General features: G+C 37.9%; 3 protein-coding genes and 1 pseudogene across 4 annotated transcripts; 3 read left to right on the forward strand and 1 right to left on the reverse strand.

Moving 5' to 3' along the window:
• Positions 1-225: 225 nt before the first annotated feature.
• On the forward strand, positions 226-11416 carry LOC145234603 (uncharacterized). 2 transcript variants are annotated; one of them, XR_013861302.1, is made up of 8 exons: positions 226-558; positions 8532-8789; positions 8852-9033; positions 9094-9246; positions 9313-9607; positions 9660-9921; positions 10610-11043; positions 11288-11416. XR_013861302.1 is itself a non-coding variant. In XM_080099312.1 (6 exons), exons 1-6 carry the CDS (start codon positions 317-319, stop codon positions 9766-9768), a joined length of 1239 nt encoding a protein of 412 aa, XP_079955438.1. In that variant the 5' UTR covers positions 226-316; the 3' UTR covers positions 9769-10061. The 2 variants fall into 2 exon arrangements, 1 of the variants encoding a protein (XP_079955438.1); XM_080099312.1 differs by lacking the exons at positions 10610-11043; positions 11288-11416 and having other exon boundaries at positions 9660-10061.
• Positions 2301-5495, reverse strand: LOC145232593 (uncharacterized; annotated as a pseudogene).
• On the forward strand, positions 11006-15903 carry LOC145234272 (P-selectin-like). The gene is made up of 14 exons (XM_080099018.1): positions 11006-11043; positions 11288-11421; positions 11480-11709; positions 11844-12001; positions 12086-12219; positions 12327-12583; positions 12660-12798; positions 12859-13194; positions 14752-14814; positions 14947-15178; positions 15238-15343; positions 15403-15559; positions 15625-15825; positions 15890-15903. The coding sequence occupies exons 1-14, from the start codon at positions 11006-11008 to the stop codon at positions 15901-15903; spliced, it is 2199 nt and encodes a 732-aa protein (XP_079955144.1).
• A 51-nt stretch (positions 15904-15954) lies between these two features.
• On the forward strand, positions 15955-21424 carry LOC145234605 (E-selectin-like). The gene is made up of 4 exons (XM_080099315.1): positions 15955-16146; positions 16421-16530; positions 16605-16858; positions 20796-21424. The coding sequence occupies exons 1-4, from the start codon at positions 16110-16112 to the stop codon at positions 20917-20919; spliced, it is 525 nt and encodes a 174-aa protein (XP_079955441.1). The 5' UTR covers positions 15955-16109; the 3' UTR covers positions 20920-21424.
• Positions 21425-21441: the final 17 nt, after the last annotated feature.

Below are 21441 nucleotides of genomic sequence, written 5' to 3' on the forward strand. Positions count from 1 at the left end.
TTTTGCATTCATCTTTGTCCATGTTGTATCATTTTTATTCCAACCACAATTTCCAAAATTGACAATTTTTTGCTTATGTAGGTACCAGTTGTATGACAACTAAATTATATAAAGTTGGTTTATATTTTTTAAACTATTTTTTATAGAATATAATAAAACAGTACCAAAAGATTTTTTTAAACAATGTTTGGATGAAATTTGGATAGTTTGTTCATTGTTTTCATTGTTTCCATTGTTGCACACTGTAGCCCCAATATTTATCCCACTAGGCCCCTAAAATGGGTCAAATGTTTAACAACGTCCAATTTAGGCCACTATGTCACATATTTTTTTGCCAGAGGAGCGACAGTTTCACATCATCAACAAAGATGTTAGTCCATCGGTCTGTTTGACATTTTATAAGAGCAATCAAAGTGGCTCACATCTAGTAGTTTGGAAGGAAGACATTTCAACTTGTCTTTTGTCATTAAATGGTGTTTGGACCTGGCATTTGAATTATCATATTAAGCATGTTTATTCTGGTTTGTGTTTAACTGTATCAGGCAACCCCAATGAAAGGTAAGAAATTGTTTATTAAAATTTATTATTATTAAAAAGACTAACAATTTATGTTTAGTTATAATAATTATGGGTCCCCTTCCCTGAAGGGGACACATCGATTTTACTCAAATTTGTTTTTTCTTCCCAAAAGTTTGTCCAACTCATTTTGCCATCAAATGTTTGATGGATTTGGATGAAACTTACACAGATGGTAGATATAGTTATGTAGATGTGCTTCCCACTTTGTTTGTCTTCATTGCCCAAATATTTACCCTGTTAACCCCTTAAAATAGGTGCGTTTTTTAAACAGTGTCAGAATTGGCTGAAATTTGGATAGCTTGTAGAGCATGCCATTTATAGGTGTCGATTGTTGTGTTCAACCCTGTAACCCCAACATTTACCCCACAAGCACCCAAAGTGTAAAACTTATTTGTATGTTACTGGGCACCACAAATGAAAGATTTCTGAGGCGCAATAGTGGTACAAGGGAAACCAATCATATGTTACTTGTGTTTGTGGGTTGCTTGGTGGACGTTGTTGCGCCATTGCAGTTGGGGGGTTGTTAACAGCCCTATGATGTCAGAAGCATTAACAGTATTTGCTTTAAACACCTCTAGTGGTCAAAATTGTAAACATTCAGGGATTGGGCTCAAATTTGGCAGTACTATTGATTAAGTCATTGTCGTTTCATATTTCTTAGTTTGTGTGTCAAACCCCATTAGTTACCCTACCAGCCCCCTAAAATGGGTCAGTTTTTTAAACAGTGTCGGAATTGGCTAAAATTTGGGTAGCATGTGGACTGTCACGTTCCCGTTTGCACGGTTACGCAAAAGTTTGGGACTGACTATCGGAAGTTCCTTTAACAACTAACGCTCGTGTACTCTGATCGGCAGCAAACCTTTCCTTTTACATTTATTCGCGTCCAACCACACGTAACCAAAACAACAATCCAGCACTACTTCGCAGTTATCTCTATCTTCTTCTCTGTTATGTTATGTTATATTTTAAATCGTTAGATTGGGGTCCGGACCCCCCCCCCTCCTTTTCAAAAGTTGTGCGTAAATTAAATAGGCCAAAATCGTTCCGTTTACCACTGTGTGATAACAGGGAGTCGTTATCTCAAAGACGCAAGCCTTCAATCTCTTGTATTCGCTTGTTATCTAATCGCCAATTGTGACGTAACAAGGGTTTAATAAGGAGGTTTATGCGCTAACAATCGGAAAGTTACGTTCCGGCTAGGACGCTGGTAGCAGTTTCTTGCTAAGTGGTAACTGCACTAAGTGCAACATATCAAACTGTTTTTGCATTTGAACAATGTAAAAGTGTTAAAAACGTGTAATGTTGTGTTGTTTTGATCTGCCAAACACGTAATAGTTTGTCAAAAACATTAGATCGATGTAAATCAAGTTATGTTATTAGGGTAATTTGTTACTTGCCAGGCACAATTTATGCCTTCTGCAGTTACCACCTTTAGTGCATTCGTGACTTTGCACAACTTAACAGTAGGATTACCGCTTCAGCAAGTGATTTAGTTCTTTAGAAATTGGGCCCTGTTTTGTTAAGCAACGATTTTGATTACCTGACAGTAACGCTTATTTTGCAGCTGCAGTTTGGCTGAGTAAGCCAGATAGCAGCGGCGAAATCAGAAAACTACAAAGCTTTCGCTAAAATTACCTGTTCTTCCTGTCAATTAGATGGGTAGAGAAACCGCCAATTTTGGAAAAAGTGCTTTGCCGCCGTGTGACATCATAATGACGTCATTAGGGATTCCCCCCCCCACAAAATTGTTGGACCCCCCCTTTAAAAATTTCTGGATACGCCCCTGTTCCTGACTGCATTTGTTGTTTCATCTGTTGGCGGGTTGGCAAGAACGACGGGAGACGGGTAAACGGGCTTGACACGTTACTCTCACTGGTCGGCGCGAAAACAAGATTGTCATCACATGGTTGCACGAGAATCCGTTGTAACGAAGAAACACGACTCTTTGCATCCACCATTTGTACTTTAACACCAGGGCGATCCCTAAACGACTCTTCATCCTGCTCATCGCCGACAGTATGTGATATGCCGCTCTGCTCCGCCGTCGTCTGGTTCGAAGAAACCGTCTCGCCTCCCTCCACTGAATGCAATTGCACTTTAACCAGCTCCTGCGATAACTCTGCTTGTTGCCCAACGGTCATCGTCTCAGGCGTGGCGTTTTGCTCCGTCGCTTGTTGTTTCACAGAACCTGACTCTTCTTTGTCACACATCTCCACTTCCGTTTCAACGCGACCCCAAAATCCGTATTTTGCTCGTCTAGCGATTTGACGTTTTGCTCCACTGATTCGCAGATTTCCGTCCTCTCAACAGAAGTTGTCACAAGGCGTTTATTCATTGACCCTGGAATGCGCCCTTGCTCATCTTCCACCAGGTGGACACGATCCAGGTCGGCTTTCTTGTTCACATAGATTTGGGACGACACAGAACTGTTTTCCCTCGGAAAAGACGCCAGCAACTGCCTGTCTGGGCCATTTAATTCATACATGCGTGTCGGCCGATCTACAGATCTATAGACATCTGCATGCATCAGTTGTCACCTTGTTGGTTTTTTCTCTACGGCGGTTCCTAGCTTCCAGCTCAAGCTTCTTCATGGCCAGTTCGTGCTCGCGGATTTCCCGTTCGGCCTCAAGTTTCCTTTTCTCGGACTCAGCGGCAAGTTCACGTCTTCTCTGCTCAGCCTCATTGTCACGTCTTTTCTGTTCAGCCTCATCTTCACGTCTTTTCTGCTCAGCCTCACGATTAATCCTTCGCTCTTCATGTTCACGGTCATGTTTCACCTGCTCCTCCACATACTTGCGTAGCTCTTTATCAACATATCCGAATTGCTTTCCAATATCCAGATATTGGCTTGCAGACGCCATTGCCCATCTTACAGGGGTTAGTGTTTAACTTCGCGTTTTTAAGTCAGATCCCGGACGAGCCCCCAGATGTCACGTTCCCGTTTTCACGGGTACGCAAAAGTTTGGGACTGACTATCGGAAGTTCCTTAACAGCTAACGCACGTGTATTCTGATCGGCAGCAAACCTTTTCTTTTACATTTATTCACGTCCAACCACCAGTAATCAAAACAACAAAAACAACAATCCAGCACAACTTCGCAGTTATCTCTATATTCTATCTTCAACTATGTTATCTCTCTTGTGACAACCCCTCTGGCCCCATAAAAAGGGTGAATTTTTTAAACATTGTCTGAATTGGATGAAATTTGGACAGCTTATAGAGTGTGCTACTAATAGTTGTTTATTGTTATGTTCAACACTTTACCACCACATTTACCCCACTAGCCCCCCAAAATGGTTCAATTTTTTAAACAATGACTGAATAAATGAAATTTTGACAGCTTGTAGAGTGTACCATTTATAGGTGTTGATTGTTGTGTTTAAACATGTAGCTCTATCATTTACTCCACTAGCCCAGTACCATCATGTTAACTTGCCATTAATATGAGCTGATTATTGTGTTTTAGCCTATTTTCTCACTATTTAACACTTTTTTTAGATAGACCATAAAATAAAAAACTTTAAAAAATGTATTAATGGAAATGAGTTTAAATAGTTTGTACTCTTTATAGCATATTTATTTATGTGCAGTACAGATCACTGTGATTGACCTTACAATACCAAACTTTCTCATTGTTTTCTCTTAAAATGCATTATTTACAACTTTGCATGTGTGGGGACCCATGAGTTTCTGCGTGCAGAAACAACCAAGGTTATAAAAAACAGTGGATAATATGGGACCCAATATAAAATAAGTATAGGAAATATATTAATGTTTCAAAATAGGTTATAGTGTATATGCAAGAGAAATGTGTGCTAAGCCACCCTTCTAGTTTTATTTTATTTTTTATTTTAAAGGCTGCTTGTTCATGTTTATTACTGAGAAAGACAAGGACAAAATTAGTGTGTGTTCTTGCCTTGCACTGTGTTGAAGTTTGACTTTAACTGTGTCACATTCACATCGAACAAATGCAAGTTAAATTGACTTTGAATTTTGCCCATACACTCGATCTTATGTTGTTGCATGAGCATCGTTGTGGCCCGTCTCCGCAATATCACTTTCTTGGCCCGCGCATGCACTAAGACAGACGTCTTAAATTAAATTGCTTTGAGGGCCAAAAACAAACTTTAAGTCGAGGGCCGCACTTTTGAAACATATGTTATGCAGTGTACAATGACAACAAAATTTGACGTAACTAATGTAAACTATACATGAACAATCGCAATTGCTGATGTTACCGTATATACTCGCCGATAGGTCGCGCCACCGTATAGGTCGCACTATTAGTTTTTTGTTAAAAAGGTGTAGTTTAGAGTTGACTCGCACATAAGTCGCACTGAAAATCTAGGGATTTAAAAGGCCCTTTCCCTAGCTTTTTTGCATAAATAACTGGTGCAATTGGTTGTTTTTTAGCATTGAACTGCATTGCATTGAAACCGCAAAACTATGTTTTCTCAACAAAGAGGGAAAATCCAACGCACGCTAAGCCGTCACAGGTGCGTGTGCGCTCATGAAACTGTCTCGCATTGGTATGTGCGTGCACGAGCGCATGCACCCGTATTCGATAGCACATTTCCACTAGAATTCGCGTCTATAAGTTTTCGGCTATTGCAAGTACCATTTTCCACTAGAATTCGCGTCTATAGGATAAAATTTTGCGCGTTATACTCGAATAAATACGTTATATCCGCCCATTAAGCCGACCGGAAAATACGGTACTTGCAATAGCCGAAAACTTTTAATTTTGTTCCCACTTGGTGGCGATTTGCGCTTATGTCGGGCGGATAGGTCGCACATATATTCTTTTTGTAAATATAAAGAAAAAAGTTGCGACCTATCCGCGAGTACATACGGTAAAACGTTGCATATACCACTAATAGATAATGGTGTATCATTTCCTTGATCTCACAGGGGATTTCCGAGGGGATTTCCCACTAGGGGGGGGGGATTTGTAGTTTGTAGGGGGGGAATTTGTGTCACAATATCAATCTCTTACTTGTTTTCTGTGCTATGTGTTATTGCTGCAAATGAGCGGAGAAAAAGAAGTTGTCGAATAATCGATTTAAGGCAGCAATGCAGAAAGTGGTTGTACGAAGAAATTTCGAGAAACTAAAAAAATACATAGCTTTGCACTTGTTTACGAATTACTGTGCAAGTCTAGGTCACTTGATTGACTGGTCGGCGCCACGACAGTACGTGTAACGGTGCTCTTCTCCGTCGTCTGGTATGAAGAAACCGTCTCGCCTCCCTCCACTGAATGCAGTTGTACGTTAACCAGCTCCTGAGATAACTCTGCTTGTTGCCCAACGGTCATCGTCTCAGGCGTGGCGTTTTGCTTCGTCGCTTGTTGTGTCACAGAAGCCGACTCTTCTTTGTCACACATCTGCATTTCCTCTTCAATGCATCCCTGCGAAGCATCCTCGTCATGCTGGTTAAACAGAGTATGAGCCTCGGCGCTGTCCGCTGCTTTGCTAATTGGCCCTGGAATGCGCTCTTGTTCATCCTCCACCAGGTGGACACGATCCGGGTCGACTGACTTGTTCACACAAAGCTTATGCGCGTATGTCAGGTGCTCTGGACACTCGGCCACATTAGATGTCACCTTGTTTGCTTTTTCTGCACGGCGGTTCATAGCTTCCAGCTCAAGCTCAAGCTTCTTCATGGCCAGCGCGTGCTCGCGGAATTCCCGTTCGGCGTCAAGTTTCCTTTGCTCAGCCTCATCTTCACGTCTTTTCTGCTCAGCCTCATCTTCACGTCTTTTCTGCTCAGCCTCATCTTCACGTCTTTTCTGCTCAGCCTCCCGATTAATTCTTCGCTCTTCACGTTCATGCTCACGGTCCTGTTTCACCTGCTCCTCAACATACTTGCGTAGCTCTTTGCCAGCGAGCCCAAATTGCTTTCCAATATCCAGATATTGGCTTGCAGACGCCATAGCCGATCTTACAGGGGTTAGTGTTTAACTTCGCGTTTTTAAGTCAGATCCCGGACGAGCCCCCAGATGTCACGTTCCGTTTTCACGGGTACGCAAAAGTTTGGGACTGACTATTGGAAGTTCTTTAACAACTAACGCTCGTGTACTCTGATCGGCAGAATACCTGTCCTTTTACATTTGTTCGCGTCCAACCACACGTAACCAAAACAACAAAAACAACAATCCAGCACTACTTCGCAGTTATCTCTATCTTCTTCTCTGTTATGTTATGTTATATTTTAAATCGTTAGATTGGGGCGCTTATATGTCCTGCATTACAATAAACGGGAAAAAGGCGTTAATTCGCTGTGACCATTTCCTTCACATAAAACAATGAACACTGCAACGGGGAATGGCGACACGATAAAAACTGGCACGCTGTAACAACAACACAATAGCGCCTGCAACGATAGACTCTAGACGTATAGAAATTGTCCGTGATGCGTTGTAATTGGAACGTGGGATATTGTCATAGGGCGGTCTAGAATATTTGTGACATGGACTATGCTATTTGTAGGTTTTGATTGGTGTATTTTACCTTTTAGCCCCAACATTTACTCCACTACCCCCCTAAAATGGGTTAAATTTTAGTTCAAACAATATCTGGGGTGAATCTGATTTGTATTGTTTGTACTCTTAAGCCCAGTGCCGATCACTGTGTTTTACCTTACAACACCCGACTTTCTTATGCTTATCTCTTGAAATGCATTATTTTCAACTTTGCATGTGTGGGGACCCATGAGTTTTTGCCTGCAGAAACAACTAAGGTTATAAAAGATGGTGGCTAATATGGCACCCAATATAAAATGAGGATAGGAAATATATTAATGTTTTAAAGTAGGTTATAGTGTCAATCCAATGGCAATATGTGCTAAGCCACCCAAGAAACATGCACAGGGCAAAACTGCAAGCATTGTGTGCAACCACCCTATAAGGTATATTACCCACTAAATAAGCTTTAATGACTTTCCAAAATCAAAAAAGCATTTATTGAGTTTTGCAGTCACAAAAATAAGTTCCTTCAACTATAGTTTAGAAATATTTAGCACTTTTTGCTGAAGCACAGTATATATTAGGGCGGTGCCACGCAAAGTATTTTACAAACCCTACATGATGTTAATTTTCCCAACTAAATCAAAAAAAGATAATGGATGCCAATGAAGTAAGCGTAGGTCTCCAAAATCTGTTTATTATTAACATGTTTTTGTACTATTAAGTTTGTGTTTAAAATAACTGCATAACTTACAAGATTAACTGGCAGTTTATTTCTTCTCATTTGTACAAAAAGCTGCTGCTGTTTACACAGTAAAAGACAAGAAAATAGCTTCACCAAGCAGTTTTTAAGTGTTGAATAAACAAATAATAAAAACTTTTATAATAGAGTCTATCACTGATTTGAGAACCACTAGACCAGGGGTGCACAACCTGCGGCCGTACGGCCGCATGCTGCCGAGTAGACGATTTTGTGCGGCCATGAACATGTTTATTAAAATACATGCATTGAGGCCGTGACGTAAAAACCTCCTTTGCTAAATATTTTGACTTTCAAACTGCATTAAATAGATTTTGTAAGAGTGTAAAGAATATTACCAGCCTAGTGACCCTGTGCATCACACTTTATATACGCCTATTGTGTGCAAACAATGCAAATAAACAGTCACAATATAGATTATAACGTCATAAATAGCTCAGACTGGTCGTCAGACTGTTTAGCTCAATCTGTGGATCAAGTTTTAAATTATCCGGGCTTTTTGAACGCCATTAAATGGTTTATGTATGTGGGACAAGCCCTATTTTCACATAATAAATTTAAAAACAAAAACAAGCAGGTAATTGGCGGCCGTTGGTGAAATAAGAATCTGCGATGCGGCTGTCTTAGCAAAAAGGTTGTGCACCCCTGCACTAGACCAATGCATGAATAGACAACCAAAACACTGACTCTATGTATCATGCACAAGGTATAGTTGTCTGAATTTCTAGATTAACTCCGCTATTGGTTGAAAGTTGTGTTGCAACGAAAACAAATCAGCAATGGAAATGTGGAACAGGAACAAATTCCAAGCATTTTCGCCTTGTCAAAGAACCTTGGTTTGTTAGTGTGGGAGACTCTGAGTTTTTGTATGGGACTGCTCACTATCTTGGCTCTGGTAAATCAATAGGTGTACGTGGATTTTGGTTGACTGTAGATAACGTAAACCATACTCACATTGCACCTCTTTGCACTATGCACACACACAGGTAAATAAAAATAAAAAAGTGAAACAAACAACAGATTTAAGTGTAATTTGTATTTGTCAAAGATGTTCAGGTTTAGTAGTCAGCAATACACAAACATACATCACTGAGGGGTGTGGTAATGCTCTGGTAGACATTTCTACCACTTGCATCGTGAAATGCAAGGAAGGTTTTGGTTTTCAAGGCACAAAAATGCCAACAGAAGTGTCAGTTACCTGTAATAAGCAAGGACAATGGCATTTCAACAGTATGTATCTTAATGTTTCATTTATTTTACTTTTTTTTCTGCAATGTTTTTGTTATTCAGCACCTGCATACGAGTTTGAGTGTATTAAAATTTGTCAACCTATTCCCACCAATATAAATGTTGTGGTCACACCAGCCTCTTGCAAATCTGATCTTGCTTTTCTTGGTGACAAATGTACTTTTGATTGTTTGGTTACTAGTTTACATGTTAAAGGTATTGTAAATTCTAGAATGTAGTATAAACCTTCAATATAAGTGTATGCTTTTTATTTGTGAAAAGGAAGTGCAGTTTCAGTCTGTGGGTCAAGTGGAGAATGGTCTGATCCTTCACCGCAATGTTTATCTGTTTGTGTGCATGCGATACCAACGACACATGCAAAGTCAAATCAAACCATTTATGCAAAATCTATCAACTGCCACCTTTTAACAAAATTGTTTGCGGGACAAGTTTGTTTTTATTCCTGCCCAATGCCTTATTTGTCATCTGGTAGTCTTCAAAGAACATGTTTAGCAAATGGAACTTTTGACCTTCCTCTTCATGAATGCAGCATTCCACCAGTAGCAACCACTTACAAGTTGGTACTTGTATTTTTGCTGTGGCAAAATATGCTAATTATTGTTTTATAGTTCAGCACTTTGTCCCCCGGCACCTGCTCATCCTCAAAGTGTTGGATTTTGGGTGAAGAGTGAGCTGTGTTTAATGCCAGACAAAACACAAAGATTATGTGCTCGGTAACTGTGTGTTTCGGTTAAAGTCATACTTAAACTGTGATTTTGTTTTATTGTTTTGCAAGGTATGAATGTCAAACCAACTACAAGTTTGATTTTCTGAATTATGTACATTGTGTTGCAGAATCTTACACCTGGCAAACGCCACCACTTTGCAAACGTATGTTTGATTTAATCGTGGTAACATATTTACTGTAAAACAGTACCAGCCACTTTTGTTGTCAAAACTACAACAGTTGCATTTTGCTTATCATCATATCATAGTAAACACTGTTGACCAAATAGATAATATGCAATAATGATCTTACGAAATATTAAGTGACAGTGCTTAAACAAGTATGCTTTTGCAATAATGATCTAACAGCAACCACCATATTTGTTGAGGCTTGTCACTTAATATTTCGGAACCCACATTTGTATGGTGAAACTAGCCAATAGAATTGTTAAGTGTCAATGATTTTCATATGACTTGAATGTTGCTAGTTTTTTTTGCAGTGTGTTGTATTCAAACACAAAACTCCACCTTTAATGTTCATCTTAGCAGAACTCTGGTACTTGCTTGTCTCATCTAGTAAACTAGGCAATAAATATTTTTTACTTTTATTCTGATGTGAGAAGATGGTCAAACAGTACAAATAAATCCACTATATTGCATAATCTGTTTAATTGCATAGGGATCTTAAATCCCAACCATAGCTATTAGTTCAGAAATCATTTTTTAAAAACATTCATTTGCAATAAAAAAGTTAATCAAATCAGTTACATGATTATCTTGTTTCATCTATATTAATAAAAATAATTATGTACAAGTTTCATCAAATATGTAAGCCCTATTTGCACCAATTCAGGATCCTGTCCAAATATACATTCAAATTGTCAAGATATGGTTGAGGGAGATGTATGTAAGTTTACTTGCCCCCCTAACCATTCATTTTCAAATGGAAATGGGGAAATTATTTGCCAGGCTGATGGCACTTGGAGTGATTTTTCACCACATTGTGTTTGTATGCTGTATTTAGTTGAAGCGATATTATATTTTTGCATACACTTCTATTACTATTACAGATGCAGTGCATTTTCAAATACAAACTGATATTAAAATAAACAGCACAACAGATACATTTTGTCTTGCTCTACCTTTTCAATCGCTTGAATTATTATCATGCAAATCTTTGCCAACTTATGATGTGTCCTCCATTTGGGCTTGGGAAGGACCTTCTTCGATTAGGCACATAGCCACGGGAATGTGTTTATCAACTGACAGTCTGTCCCATGGAGCCAGGTACAGTTACGTTTCTTAAATATCTTCTTTGAGCTATCGTCTTTATTTGGACTGATGTGTTGTTCAAAATTGATCTAATGCATTAAATAATTGAAGTGAGATAAGTAATATTAAAGAATACAGATAACGCTTGTCAAATGCACAACCAATTGGCCAACATAAACAGTACACATTGTTTATCTTTGTTTTTGCTTGCAGAAACAAACATGATTATAAACACTAAATAGTAATGATTGTAATTTAGGGTGAAACCCAAAATTTGCAACACACTTGATAAACTACAACAATGGAAGTGCTCAAGTAATGCAAGGTATCCATACCTGCTCACACTGCAATCTGCCCAAGACTATCTCCTGGGTGCTAGTGTTTTTGTTACTGGTCAGTAGTTGTTGCTTGTGGATTTTCTTTTGTTCTGTTATTGTTAATGCTGCTTCAGGCATTCTTTCGGATGGTATGAGATTATATCTTGGGCAAGATCAGAATTTTATTGAAAGTGGTCTAACAATGGGTATTAATTGGAATATTAGAACTAGTGTGCCAAAATCTATAAAGAATACACTATGTTCTGTCCGAAAATCTCTGATGCATTGTCCTTCTTTGATTTCAAGTTTGCCCAGTGGTGGATTGATGTCACCCACAAGCTGTGTTGATCAGTGGTCAGCGATTGTAAGTCAGCAAATAAACTTCTAAATAACTAGAAAAAATATTATGTTAAGTGATCTTTTTTGAACATTGCATGTAAACTATCTTTTGTTCAAAAGTACCTTATGAAACGGCACCTAACTGAGATGTATTTGTAGGGACAGGAATGTATGTTTCAATGTGCAGATGGATATGTTATGTTAAATGGAACTGTGAAAAACTCAATTTGTCTTAATGAGGGAGTTTGGTCATCTTTGAACTTCTCGTGTCAGATTTCTTGCCCAGCCCTTTTTGCACCCGACAGTGGATATATTATGTAATCAATATTTTTAATATTGTTTTTCACTGTAATTATTATGGGCTGTTTTTATGGATGTTCATACACCACCGAATATTATAGGTGCAGTGAAGCTCCATTTATAAAAGGGTCAGTTTGCTCTTTCTTTTGTGTTGGAGGTTATGAGTTGTCAGGAAGCCAGAACAGAACATGCCAGTGGGATGGATATTGGTCAGGATTTAAAGCTAGTTGCATAAGTATGAGAAATCTCTACCATCAGAGTGTAGTTGGTTCTTTGTGAACTTCCTATTTAGATTCATTTCACAAGTGGAATTAAAATCATATGTTATTTTGTGTGTTTCAGAGAGATGTCCTTCACTCACCCTTGGTAGCCAAGTATTGGTTTCCCCTCTTATTTGCTCAATGGATATTTCTCATTTGCCTGGCACAATTTGCCTCTTCGAGTGCAATGAAGGGTATCACATGAAAATAGGTGACACTGACACATTCACAAAGAAAAGTTCCCTTTCCAGATCTTGTAACAGAAATGGCACCTGGTCCGGTTTCGAGCTGCAATGCACAAGAGTATGCCCAGCATTACACAATCCATTAAATGGGAAGGTATGCATATGTTGCTCTGAGCATCCCGTGTTTTACTTTAGCAGAATTCCAGTAAGTGAATCGTTTTGTTTATCAGGTGACCCCAGTTACCTGCACAAGTGGTGCTGTTGCATTTGGATCCATTTGTAAAATAATGTGCAATTTAGGATTTTCTGTTGCTACCAATGACACAGTGGTGTGTGCAGACAATGGAATGTGGGAAAACTCATTTAACTGTAGTTACACTTTAAAGTTCTTCAAAATTTCCCAATTGTTTTGTCAATGTTTATTTTCAGCTGTGCTTAAAGTTTGTGTACCACATTGTCGTCCACCAGCACCGGTTTTAAATGCTAAGCTGGAATGTGATATACCAGTTAAAAACGAACACTACCTGGAAGGGCAAAAATGTTCTGTTGAGTGCAATGTTGGTTACGGTTTGAGTGAAAATGTGCAGCGGACCCGGGTGTGCCAATCAAATCATGAGTGGTCAGGTCATTTTGCTGATTGTGTGAAGGAAAATCAGTTTTTGATATTTATTAATAGAAATATGGAAGTTAGTAAGGCATCCCATGTTTGTGTGACCTCAGATGACAAGGGAAAAATCTTAAAAGTTGAAGAACAAAAGTGCCATGGTATCTTGTCACAATGTTTTTGTGTAAATTCATAGTTATTATGGGTCCCCTTCCCTGAAGGGGACACATTGATTTTACTCAAATTGTTTGTTTTTTATTTCTTTTTTTTTCTTCACAAAGTTTGTCCGTCTCATTTTTCCATCTAATGTTTGATGGATTTGGATGAAATTTACACAGATGGTAGATATGGGATGTAGATGTGCATCCCACTTTGTTTTTGTTGATAACCCCCAGTATTTACCCTGCTAGCCCCCTAATATGGGTTATTTTCTTGCCAAAGTTTGTCCGACTCGTTTTTCCATCAAATGTTTGATGGATTTGGCAGAAATTTACACAGATGGTAGATATAGTTATGTAGATGTGCATCCCACTTTGTCTATCCAGATAACCCTAGTATTTACCCCGCTAGCCCCCTAAAATGGGTGAGATTGTAAGCAGTGTCAGAATTGGCTGAAATTTGGGTGACTTGTATAGTATGCCATTTGCAGATGTTGATTGTTGTGTTCAGCCCTGTAGCCCTAATATTTACCCCACAAGCCCCCAAAGTGTAAAACGTATTTGTATGTTACTGGGCACCACAAATGAAAGATTTCTGTGGCGCAATAGTGTTACAAGGGCAAGCAGTTATATGTTACTCGTTGGTGACTTTGTGGGTTGCTTGGTGGACGTTTTTGCTCCATGCGAGTTGGGGGGTTGTTAACAGCCCTATGACGTCAAAAACATTAACGGTTGTTGCTCAAAACACCTCTAGTGGTCAAATTTTGAACATTGGCGGATTGGGCTGAAATTTTGCAGTACTATTGATTGAGTCATTGAGGTTCCATGTTTTTTTAGTTTGTGTGTCGAATTCCATTAGTTAACCCCCTAAAATGGGTCAGTTTTTAAACAATGTCGGAATTGACTGAAATTTGAACAGCTTGTAGAATTTACGATTCGTAGGAGCTGATTGTTGTGTTTAATCTTGTAGCCCCAACATTTAACCCACTAGCCCCCTAAAATGGGTGAGTTTATTGAACAGTGTCAGATTTGGCTAAAATTTGGGTAGCATGTGGAATACGCTATTTGTAGGTTTCGATTGATTTCTTAGGTGAATCTGATTTGTATAGCTTGTACTCTACATAGTATTATTATTTAAGCCCAGTACCGATCACTTCGTTTTACGTTACAATACCCAACTTCTCATGGTTATCTCTTGAAATGCATTATTTTCAACTTTGCATGTGTGGGGACCCATGAGTTTCTGCCTGCAGAAACAACTAAGGTTATAAAAGATGATTGCTAATATGGGACCCAATACAAAATAAGCATAGAAAATATATGAATGTTTTAAAATAGGTTATAGTATAAATGCAACAACAAAATGTGCTAAGCCACCCTTCTAGTATCTATAAATAATAAATGTTTGCACAAATAAAACACATTGTGTTAAATGGATTTGCTTATATATACATAAGTTTGAGTGTTGCGAGCATATTTTGAAAAAAAAATACAGAACTGCACCAATATTTAGCTTTGTATCCTAGGCTATTATCTAATTGGTTTGCTTTTATATTTCAGCTGACATTGCTGTGCAACGATGGACATGGAAAAACATAAATAAAATAAAAAATGCAGGGACTGGTAAGCATAATAGATTTAGCCCCACATTACACTACCTCAATCAATTGTTTATTGTAAGGCTAATTTATTATATATAGGTATTTTGTTTTGATATTGAACTAAAAGAACATTTTCAAAAATATAAGTTTTTAGGTAAATGTTTAAATGCGGCATCTAAAAATCCTGGTGAAAAACTTACCAGTGGCTCATGTTCATCAACTAGTAAAAGCTGGAATAAATGGTCTTGTGGATTAAATGATGACAAAACTCCTTGGATTTTAAATTTTTTGGAAAGCCAATTATTTCCTGATGTTGGATTTACGACAACTGATTATTTTTGGATGTCCAATGCAAAAACAAGCTATGATTTACACAAAATAAAAATGTAATACAAAGGTAACTTGGCATGTGTTTGTATTCTTTTCTGGCTATTGTTTTAAACAGGTATGCAAGAAAAGTGGGTGTTGTTGAAGAACAGATGGCTACAATTTGTTCATATCAAAGCATGGAAGGAAAATGCACACATGTACTGCAACCAGCCAATGGAAATGTTGGTTTTGTTTATTCATTACATTTTTAATTAATCTCCTAAAGATTGTGAAAAAATAGGTTTTTCCAGAAAGCTGCATTGATGTAACAGCCAGTCTTGTTGTGGGAACAAAATGCAGAGTGTCATGTGATGTTGGATATCAAGTTGATGGTGATGTGTCTGTGATATTTTGTCAAAGCAATGGTCTATGGTCATACCCTGTACCTCAGTGTGTTTGTGAGTCAATTGTTGCTCTAGCAATTATCAATTGTTCATATTTCTATGAACCAAATGTGTTGTAGCTATTTGTGACAGCTTTGAAGAGTTTAAGCATGGGCGAATATCTCCACAACAATGTGTGTCACAGAGTGACTTTCCTACTGGTGTAGTAGTTGGTGATGAATGTACATTTGAATGTGATAGTGGTTGGAAACTTCATGGAAGAGAAGTTTTAAGTTGTTTAGAAATAGGAGAGTGGAGTGCAGCCCCACCACAGTGCCTAAGTAAATTGGTATTTGGGTTTGACTGTTGCTTCAGAAGTTTGTTGCATTTTATTTATGGTTATAGGGATTTTGATTTAATTCTTGTTCAAAATACAAAGCTGTTTAAGTAAACCACTTTCCTGTTACCGACAGAAACCTGTCCTAAGTTGTATGCTCTTGAAAACACAATTTCTGTGGATGAATGTTTTTCTAAGGAGAATATTGAAGGTCATACTTGTGTAATTACATGCCTACCTGGATATGTTGTGCTTGAAAAGGACTGCTTAACAGGCACTAACTTATCAATGTATGATGATGAAAAATGTCGCAAGCGCAATGAGAGTAAGATAATTATGACACACTTTTTTCCAAACTTTTAGATATTTTAACTTAACTATTAAAATTGTTAATTTCAAATTGCATTCAATAATATGTTCAGTAACTATGCCACTTTATTACCAATTCTTTTTATTTAGGACAGTGTATAAAAATGACATGTAGTAAAGCCACATATTTTGTTTTTTAACTGGTAACAACTGTTTAATATGTCAGGCATATGTTTTCATTTTATGTGGTTCATTGCATTACTCAACAAGTAAAAATATTTTTTTAATAGACACTTACAGAAATGATTTTCACCTAGTTTGTGATGCAAATGGACAATGGTTGGGTTTGACTGAATGCATTCCTCTTTGTGAAATGCTGCAACCTCCTAAAAATGGATATGTAAGCTTAGCTTTAATTCTTAATGTTATTTTGGGGGAATGCTTTTGGTGTTTCAATGCCAATATTTACTACAGGTTTTTCCAGAATCATGTGGTGAAACCCAACAAGTCAATGGTACGATTTGTACTTATAGTTGTGAGAATAAGTTCATAATTGATGGTGAACAAAGTTTTACATGCTATCATGGAAACTGGATTACACTAAAAAGTTTGATCAAAAAGTCAGACGGCTCTCATGCAACCTCAACTTGTGTACCATATTGTGGTCCTCTAAATGTGACAACACAAAACCACAGTAGTATTGATCCACTTACATGTATTGAAGGAAGGTAATATTATAGTTAACAAATAAAAAAATATTTTTATGAGTAGTTTTTCTCGAGGGGGCACACATTGATTTCACTCTTGTTTTTTTTGTTTTTTTTCTTCGTTTATTTTGTGTAGATTGTCCACCCTCTACTGCCATTAAATGGTTAATGGTCTTGGATAAAACTTTATCACCTAATAGATGTAATTATGGGTCCCCTTTCCTGAAGGGGAACTGATTCTGTTTCTTTGGAAACCTGTTTCCATATTTAGAGTTGTACTTGAACAAAAACAGTGATCGTCGTTAAGTGTGTTGCCTGTCAGAGGGTCAGATACTGCTCAATCAATTGATTCTAAGTTTCAAAGCACTTATCACCTCTAGCAACAGGCACATAAAAAGCTGCATAAAAACAGTAATAGATGAAGTCAAGATGCCGTTTCTCTAAAAATGCTTGAAAATTAAGTGCTTTTTCCTTCAAATTACAAGAAGGGAAGAGATTTCGATCCACTTCTTATACAACAAACACGGAAAATCACGGCACAACTGTAGCAGTCTAACAGTATCCCAGTTGCGGCTAACAATATGTGGCAAAACTTATCACTAGGGCAAGTTTTTGCAACTTTTTTTACAGCTTCCGGCAGCTTCCTAAATACTCAGAATTTATGTAGTATGATGTTATAAGCTGTTTGTAGGAATTTTATGTTGCAACTTTTTTCTATTTTTCGTGCAACTTTTTACTGCAACTTTTATCAAGTATTGCGCAAAATGTAAAGGAGTGATTTAAAAAACATGCTATAAAACTATTTTTAGTATGGTTCTATTCTCTTTGATTTGCATAACAAAGAGCTATGTGATGGATTAGCTGCATCTCAATCAGTGGCGTAGGCAGACAACACTTTTGGGAGGGGCCAAATAGTTTGCTGTCTAACACAACTTTTTGCTAATGCTAGGCGTGCTTTTACCAAACACTTGACTTGCCAAACTTTGATTCGACGGGACAGCCAAATCATTATTGATTTATTCCATGTCTACATAAATATAAAAAGCATGGATTTCAGTTTACAACTTGGTGACAACAGTCATTTTCGTAAATTTAAATATTCCTTTGATAGTTGAAAGACGAAACCACAATGATTAAGGACAAAACTACACTAAATTAAAGTTTCTCAATACACAACTTTGAACATTTGGGAGGGGCCATGGCCCCTTTGGCCCCTCCCTGGCTACGCCACTGATCTCAATGTTATCTATGATGCAACAGTTGGCTTGCAAGCTAGAAGTTCAACAACCCCAGCCAAGCATAAAGTTTTATATAAAAGTCCATTCGTTATTTTGCAAGTAAGAAGCGATAACCTTGATATCTGTTAAGATGACAGCCTAAGGCAGGGATTGTCCAACCTGCGGCCCGCTAGTCATTTTAACACCAAGAAGTATGCATAAATGCAACTTTTTGCTGCAACTTTTGTTGAAATTAAGTGCAACTTTCTCACGTTTTTAGTGCAACAAAAACTTGCCCTACTTATCACCTAACATTGCTGCAGCACTTCACCACTTCAGACATGTTCTTAAGCGAATATACACTAAGAAGATCAAGTGGCTTACTCACAAACAAGCTGCATTGCGTAACAATCTGCAGCCCATGAAAGACAACAAAGCTAGCAAAAAGAAGGTAAAAAATCGAAAAGACAAAATAAGATATTGGAAAAGGAAATTTCAAAGAAACTGCGGAGAACAATTACGAACAGCGGAGGCTGTTGTCTTAAACAAACCAAATTTTACTTTAAATGATGATTCCAAACTTCTCCTTCGTGGGTTAAATTTTGTCCCCATGCCACGTTGGAACGACTACACTGAGGAAACAACCTTGTCTCGCATATTAGACGAATCGAATGGGCTGGCATATTTAATAAAGATAACACCTTGTAACTATCAGTCCCTGACAAATTAAAGATACCAAAGCATTCGAGACCAAAACCGGACGACCTTTCTGAAAAAACTCTTGCCTACACGGAACTGATCGAGGCAAAAGTCCGCAACCTAAAACCTTCCGTAAACGAAGCCTACAAATGAAGGATTAACCTGCCACCCCAACTTCGAACAAGTCTTAGAAGTCTATAAAATGCGGTACTGAAACGAGAGATCGTCATATGCCAATCCGACAGATGGAAAAACTATAATCGTAAACTATTCTGACTATGACATGATTATCGAAAAAGACCTAGAACAATTCCAAAATTTGAACACAAGTTCCGTGACACCTGAAATGACAGATGGAAAAACTATAATCGTAAACTATTCCGACTATGACATGATTATCGAAAAAGAACTGGAACAATTCCAAAATTTGAACACAAGTTCCGTGACACCTGAAATCATTGCCAAAAGCATTACTGACGAGTGCGATTGATTCATCATAACTTTGTTTAATCTCGGAATAATAACAGAGGAACTTCTCTTCCATACTATTAGAGTTAAAAAAAAACGATTGTCACTTCCACAAAACACCCGGACCTACTGCCAAACATTTTGGCAACAAAAGACCAGCGTATGTCTATCCTCTCTTCAAAACTCACAAACTCACTCCTGATCGATTACTTTCATGCATGATTGAGGAAATTCCTGTACGGATGGTTAATTCAGCTGGCAACACATTCTGCTCACGTAGGATGGCAATACTGGAACATTTATTAAGACCCATTAGCCTAAAGTATTGTCACAGTATCATGGATGAATACTGTGGGGACAGCCGGCAATACTTGCTTGATCTGGAAACGTGGAAAACCCGCGCAGTTAAGAAGGATATCATCAAAGGTGACAAATTGTACATTGTCGCTAGTGATGGGCTTTACCCCAACGTTAGCAGAAAACTGGTAAAGAAGTCACTAGCACACACACTCCAGCGCCATTCCGGATTAAATGCTGATGGGCGCAAGTGTCTACTAGATTTTACACTGCTCTGCAGCAGCCAATATGTCAGGCAAACCAAAAATAAATTCTGTACGTGTTGGACGGGCCATCATACGACCTGGAATTCCTTCCAATTGAACAGCTTTAATCAACACAGTGACAATGCGTCAGTTAGCCAGCATTACGCATTCAAGCACGCCATCGCGTATTAAAGAAAAACGGACCTCGCTAAATGTCATTGTGGTTTCATATTTTATACTTTTGGGTGTAAAACCCCATCAGTTGCCCTACTAACCCATTTTTTTAAAACAAGTGCAGAATTTACTGAAATTTGGACAGCTTGTAGAATTTGAATTGAATCAGAGATGCTTAGTTTAGACAGTTAATAGCATGATTATTTAAGCCAAGAACTGACCACAGTGTTTTTTTAAAAACACCAAACTGTCTGATGGTTATCTCTTGAAATGCATTGTTTTTAACTTGCATGTGTGGGGGGGGCATGAGTTTCTGCCTGCAGAAACAACTAAGGTTATAAAAGACAGTGGGTGATATGGGACCCAATATAAAATAAGTGTAGGGAATATATTAACATTTCAAAATATGTTATAGTGTATGTGCTGAGCCACCCTGCTAGTTTAAGTAGATTTTATGCTTTATCCTGTAGTTATACCAGTTACCTCACTGGCCTGCTAAATCAATTAAACCTTAAAACAAAGTCTGAATTGAATGACTGCTGGATAGTTTGTACCTCAAATATCTTGTGATTTGTAAATCTCTTCCAGTGTTTGATCTCAAAACCCCAAACTTTTGCTGTAAAAGACATAATTAATAATTTTATATGTGTTGGAACCTGTGGGTTTTTACTAGCAGTAACAAACAAGGCTCACAAAAAAGTTGGGAGATATGGGACCCAATGCAAAAGATTAGTAACAACTGATAAAGATTTTAACTTTTCAAAATATACCATATTGCATTTGCAGTGCTAACATAGGTTAAGCCAATCTTTGAGTTTTGTATGTTAAAATAAAATTAATGTTTAATTTATTTTTCAGAAACTCAGTTGGAACAAACTGCAATATAAACTGTCAAACAGACTATGTTTTAAAGGGCGATGCAGAAGTTACATGTATGCCTGATGGACATTACAATGGCGAACTTGGTTTTTGTTTAAGTTAGATACCATACAGCTACTTTTACTCTTCAATCATATTTTGTAACCTATGTTTTTCATAAAGGAAAGTGTCCTGCGGTAAAAGCCCCTCCAAATGGAAATGTAATTCCTATAGTGTGTAAAAGTGCCAGTATGGTAGAAGGAGCTCTTTGTTCATTTGTGTGCTCTGAGAAATACTCTCTGATTGGATTGTCAATTACATCATGTTCAGTTAATGGCACGTGGTCATCCCCAACACCAGTCTGCAAGCGTGGGTGACTTGTTATGGGTCCCCTTCCCTGAAGGGGATGCATATTGATTTTACTCGAATTGTTGTTGTTGTTTTTTCTTTGTTTTTTACTTCCCAAAGTTTGTCTGACTCGTTTCGTCATCAAATGTTTGATGGATTTGGATAAAACTTACACAGATGGTACATATAGTTATGTAGATGTGCATCCCACTGTTTGCGTTGATAACTCCAGTATTTACCCCGCTAGCCCCTTAAAATGTTTTTTTTTCTTTCCAAAGTTTGTCTGACTTGTTTTACC

The sequence above is a fragment of the Phallusia mammillata genome, chromosome 6, assembly GCF_965637545.1.
Source record: "Phallusia mammillata chromosome 6, kaPhaMamm4.hap1.1, whole genome shotgun sequence".
Taxonomy (NCBI): Eukaryota; Metazoa; Chordata; class Ascidiacea; order Phlebobranchia; family Ascidiidae; genus Phallusia; species Phallusia mammillata.

What these genes read in the sequence shown, in the direction of transcription:
- LOC145234603 (XM_080099312.1), top strand. Translation starts at nt 317, where the DNA reads ATGTCACATATTTTTTTGCCAGAGGAGCGACAGTTTCACATCATCAAC. An exon ending in TACTAGTTTACATGTTAAAG is followed by an intron (nt 9,247 to 9,312) that starts GTATTGTAAATT and finishes ATTTGTGAAAAG; the next exon opens with GAAGTGCAGTTTCAGTCTGT. An exon ending in CCAGTAGCAACCACTTACAA is followed by an intron (nt 9,608 to 9,659) that starts GTTGGTACTTGT and finishes ATTGTTTTATAG; the next exon opens with TTCAGCACTTTGTCCCCCGG.
- LOC145234272 (XM_080099018.1), top strand. Translation starts at nt 11,006, where the DNA reads ATGTGTTTATCAACTGACAGTCTGTCCCATGGAGCCAG. An exon ending in AGTCTGTCCCATGGAGCCAG is followed by an intron (nt 11,044 to 11,287) that starts GTACAGTTACGT and finishes ATTGTAATTTAG; the next exon opens with GGTGAAACCCAAAATTTGCA. An exon ending in TGCTAGTGTTTTTGTTACTG is followed by an intron (nt 11,422 to 11,479) that starts GTCAGTAGTTGT and finishes ATGCTGCTTCAG; the next exon opens with GCATTCTTTCGGATGGTATG.
- LOC145234605 (XM_080099315.1), top strand. Translation starts at nt 16,110, where the DNA reads ATGTATGATGATGAAAAATGTCGCAAGCGCAATGAGA. An exon ending in ATGTCGCAAGCGCAATGAGA is followed by an intron (nt 16,147 to 16,420) that starts GTAAGATAATTA and finishes TTTTTTTAATAG; the next exon opens with ACACTTACAGAAATGATTTT. An exon ending in AACCTCCTAAAAATGGATAT is followed by an intron (nt 16,531 to 16,604) that starts GTAAGCTTAGCT and finishes TATTTACTACAG; the next exon opens with GTTTTTCCAGAATCATGTGG.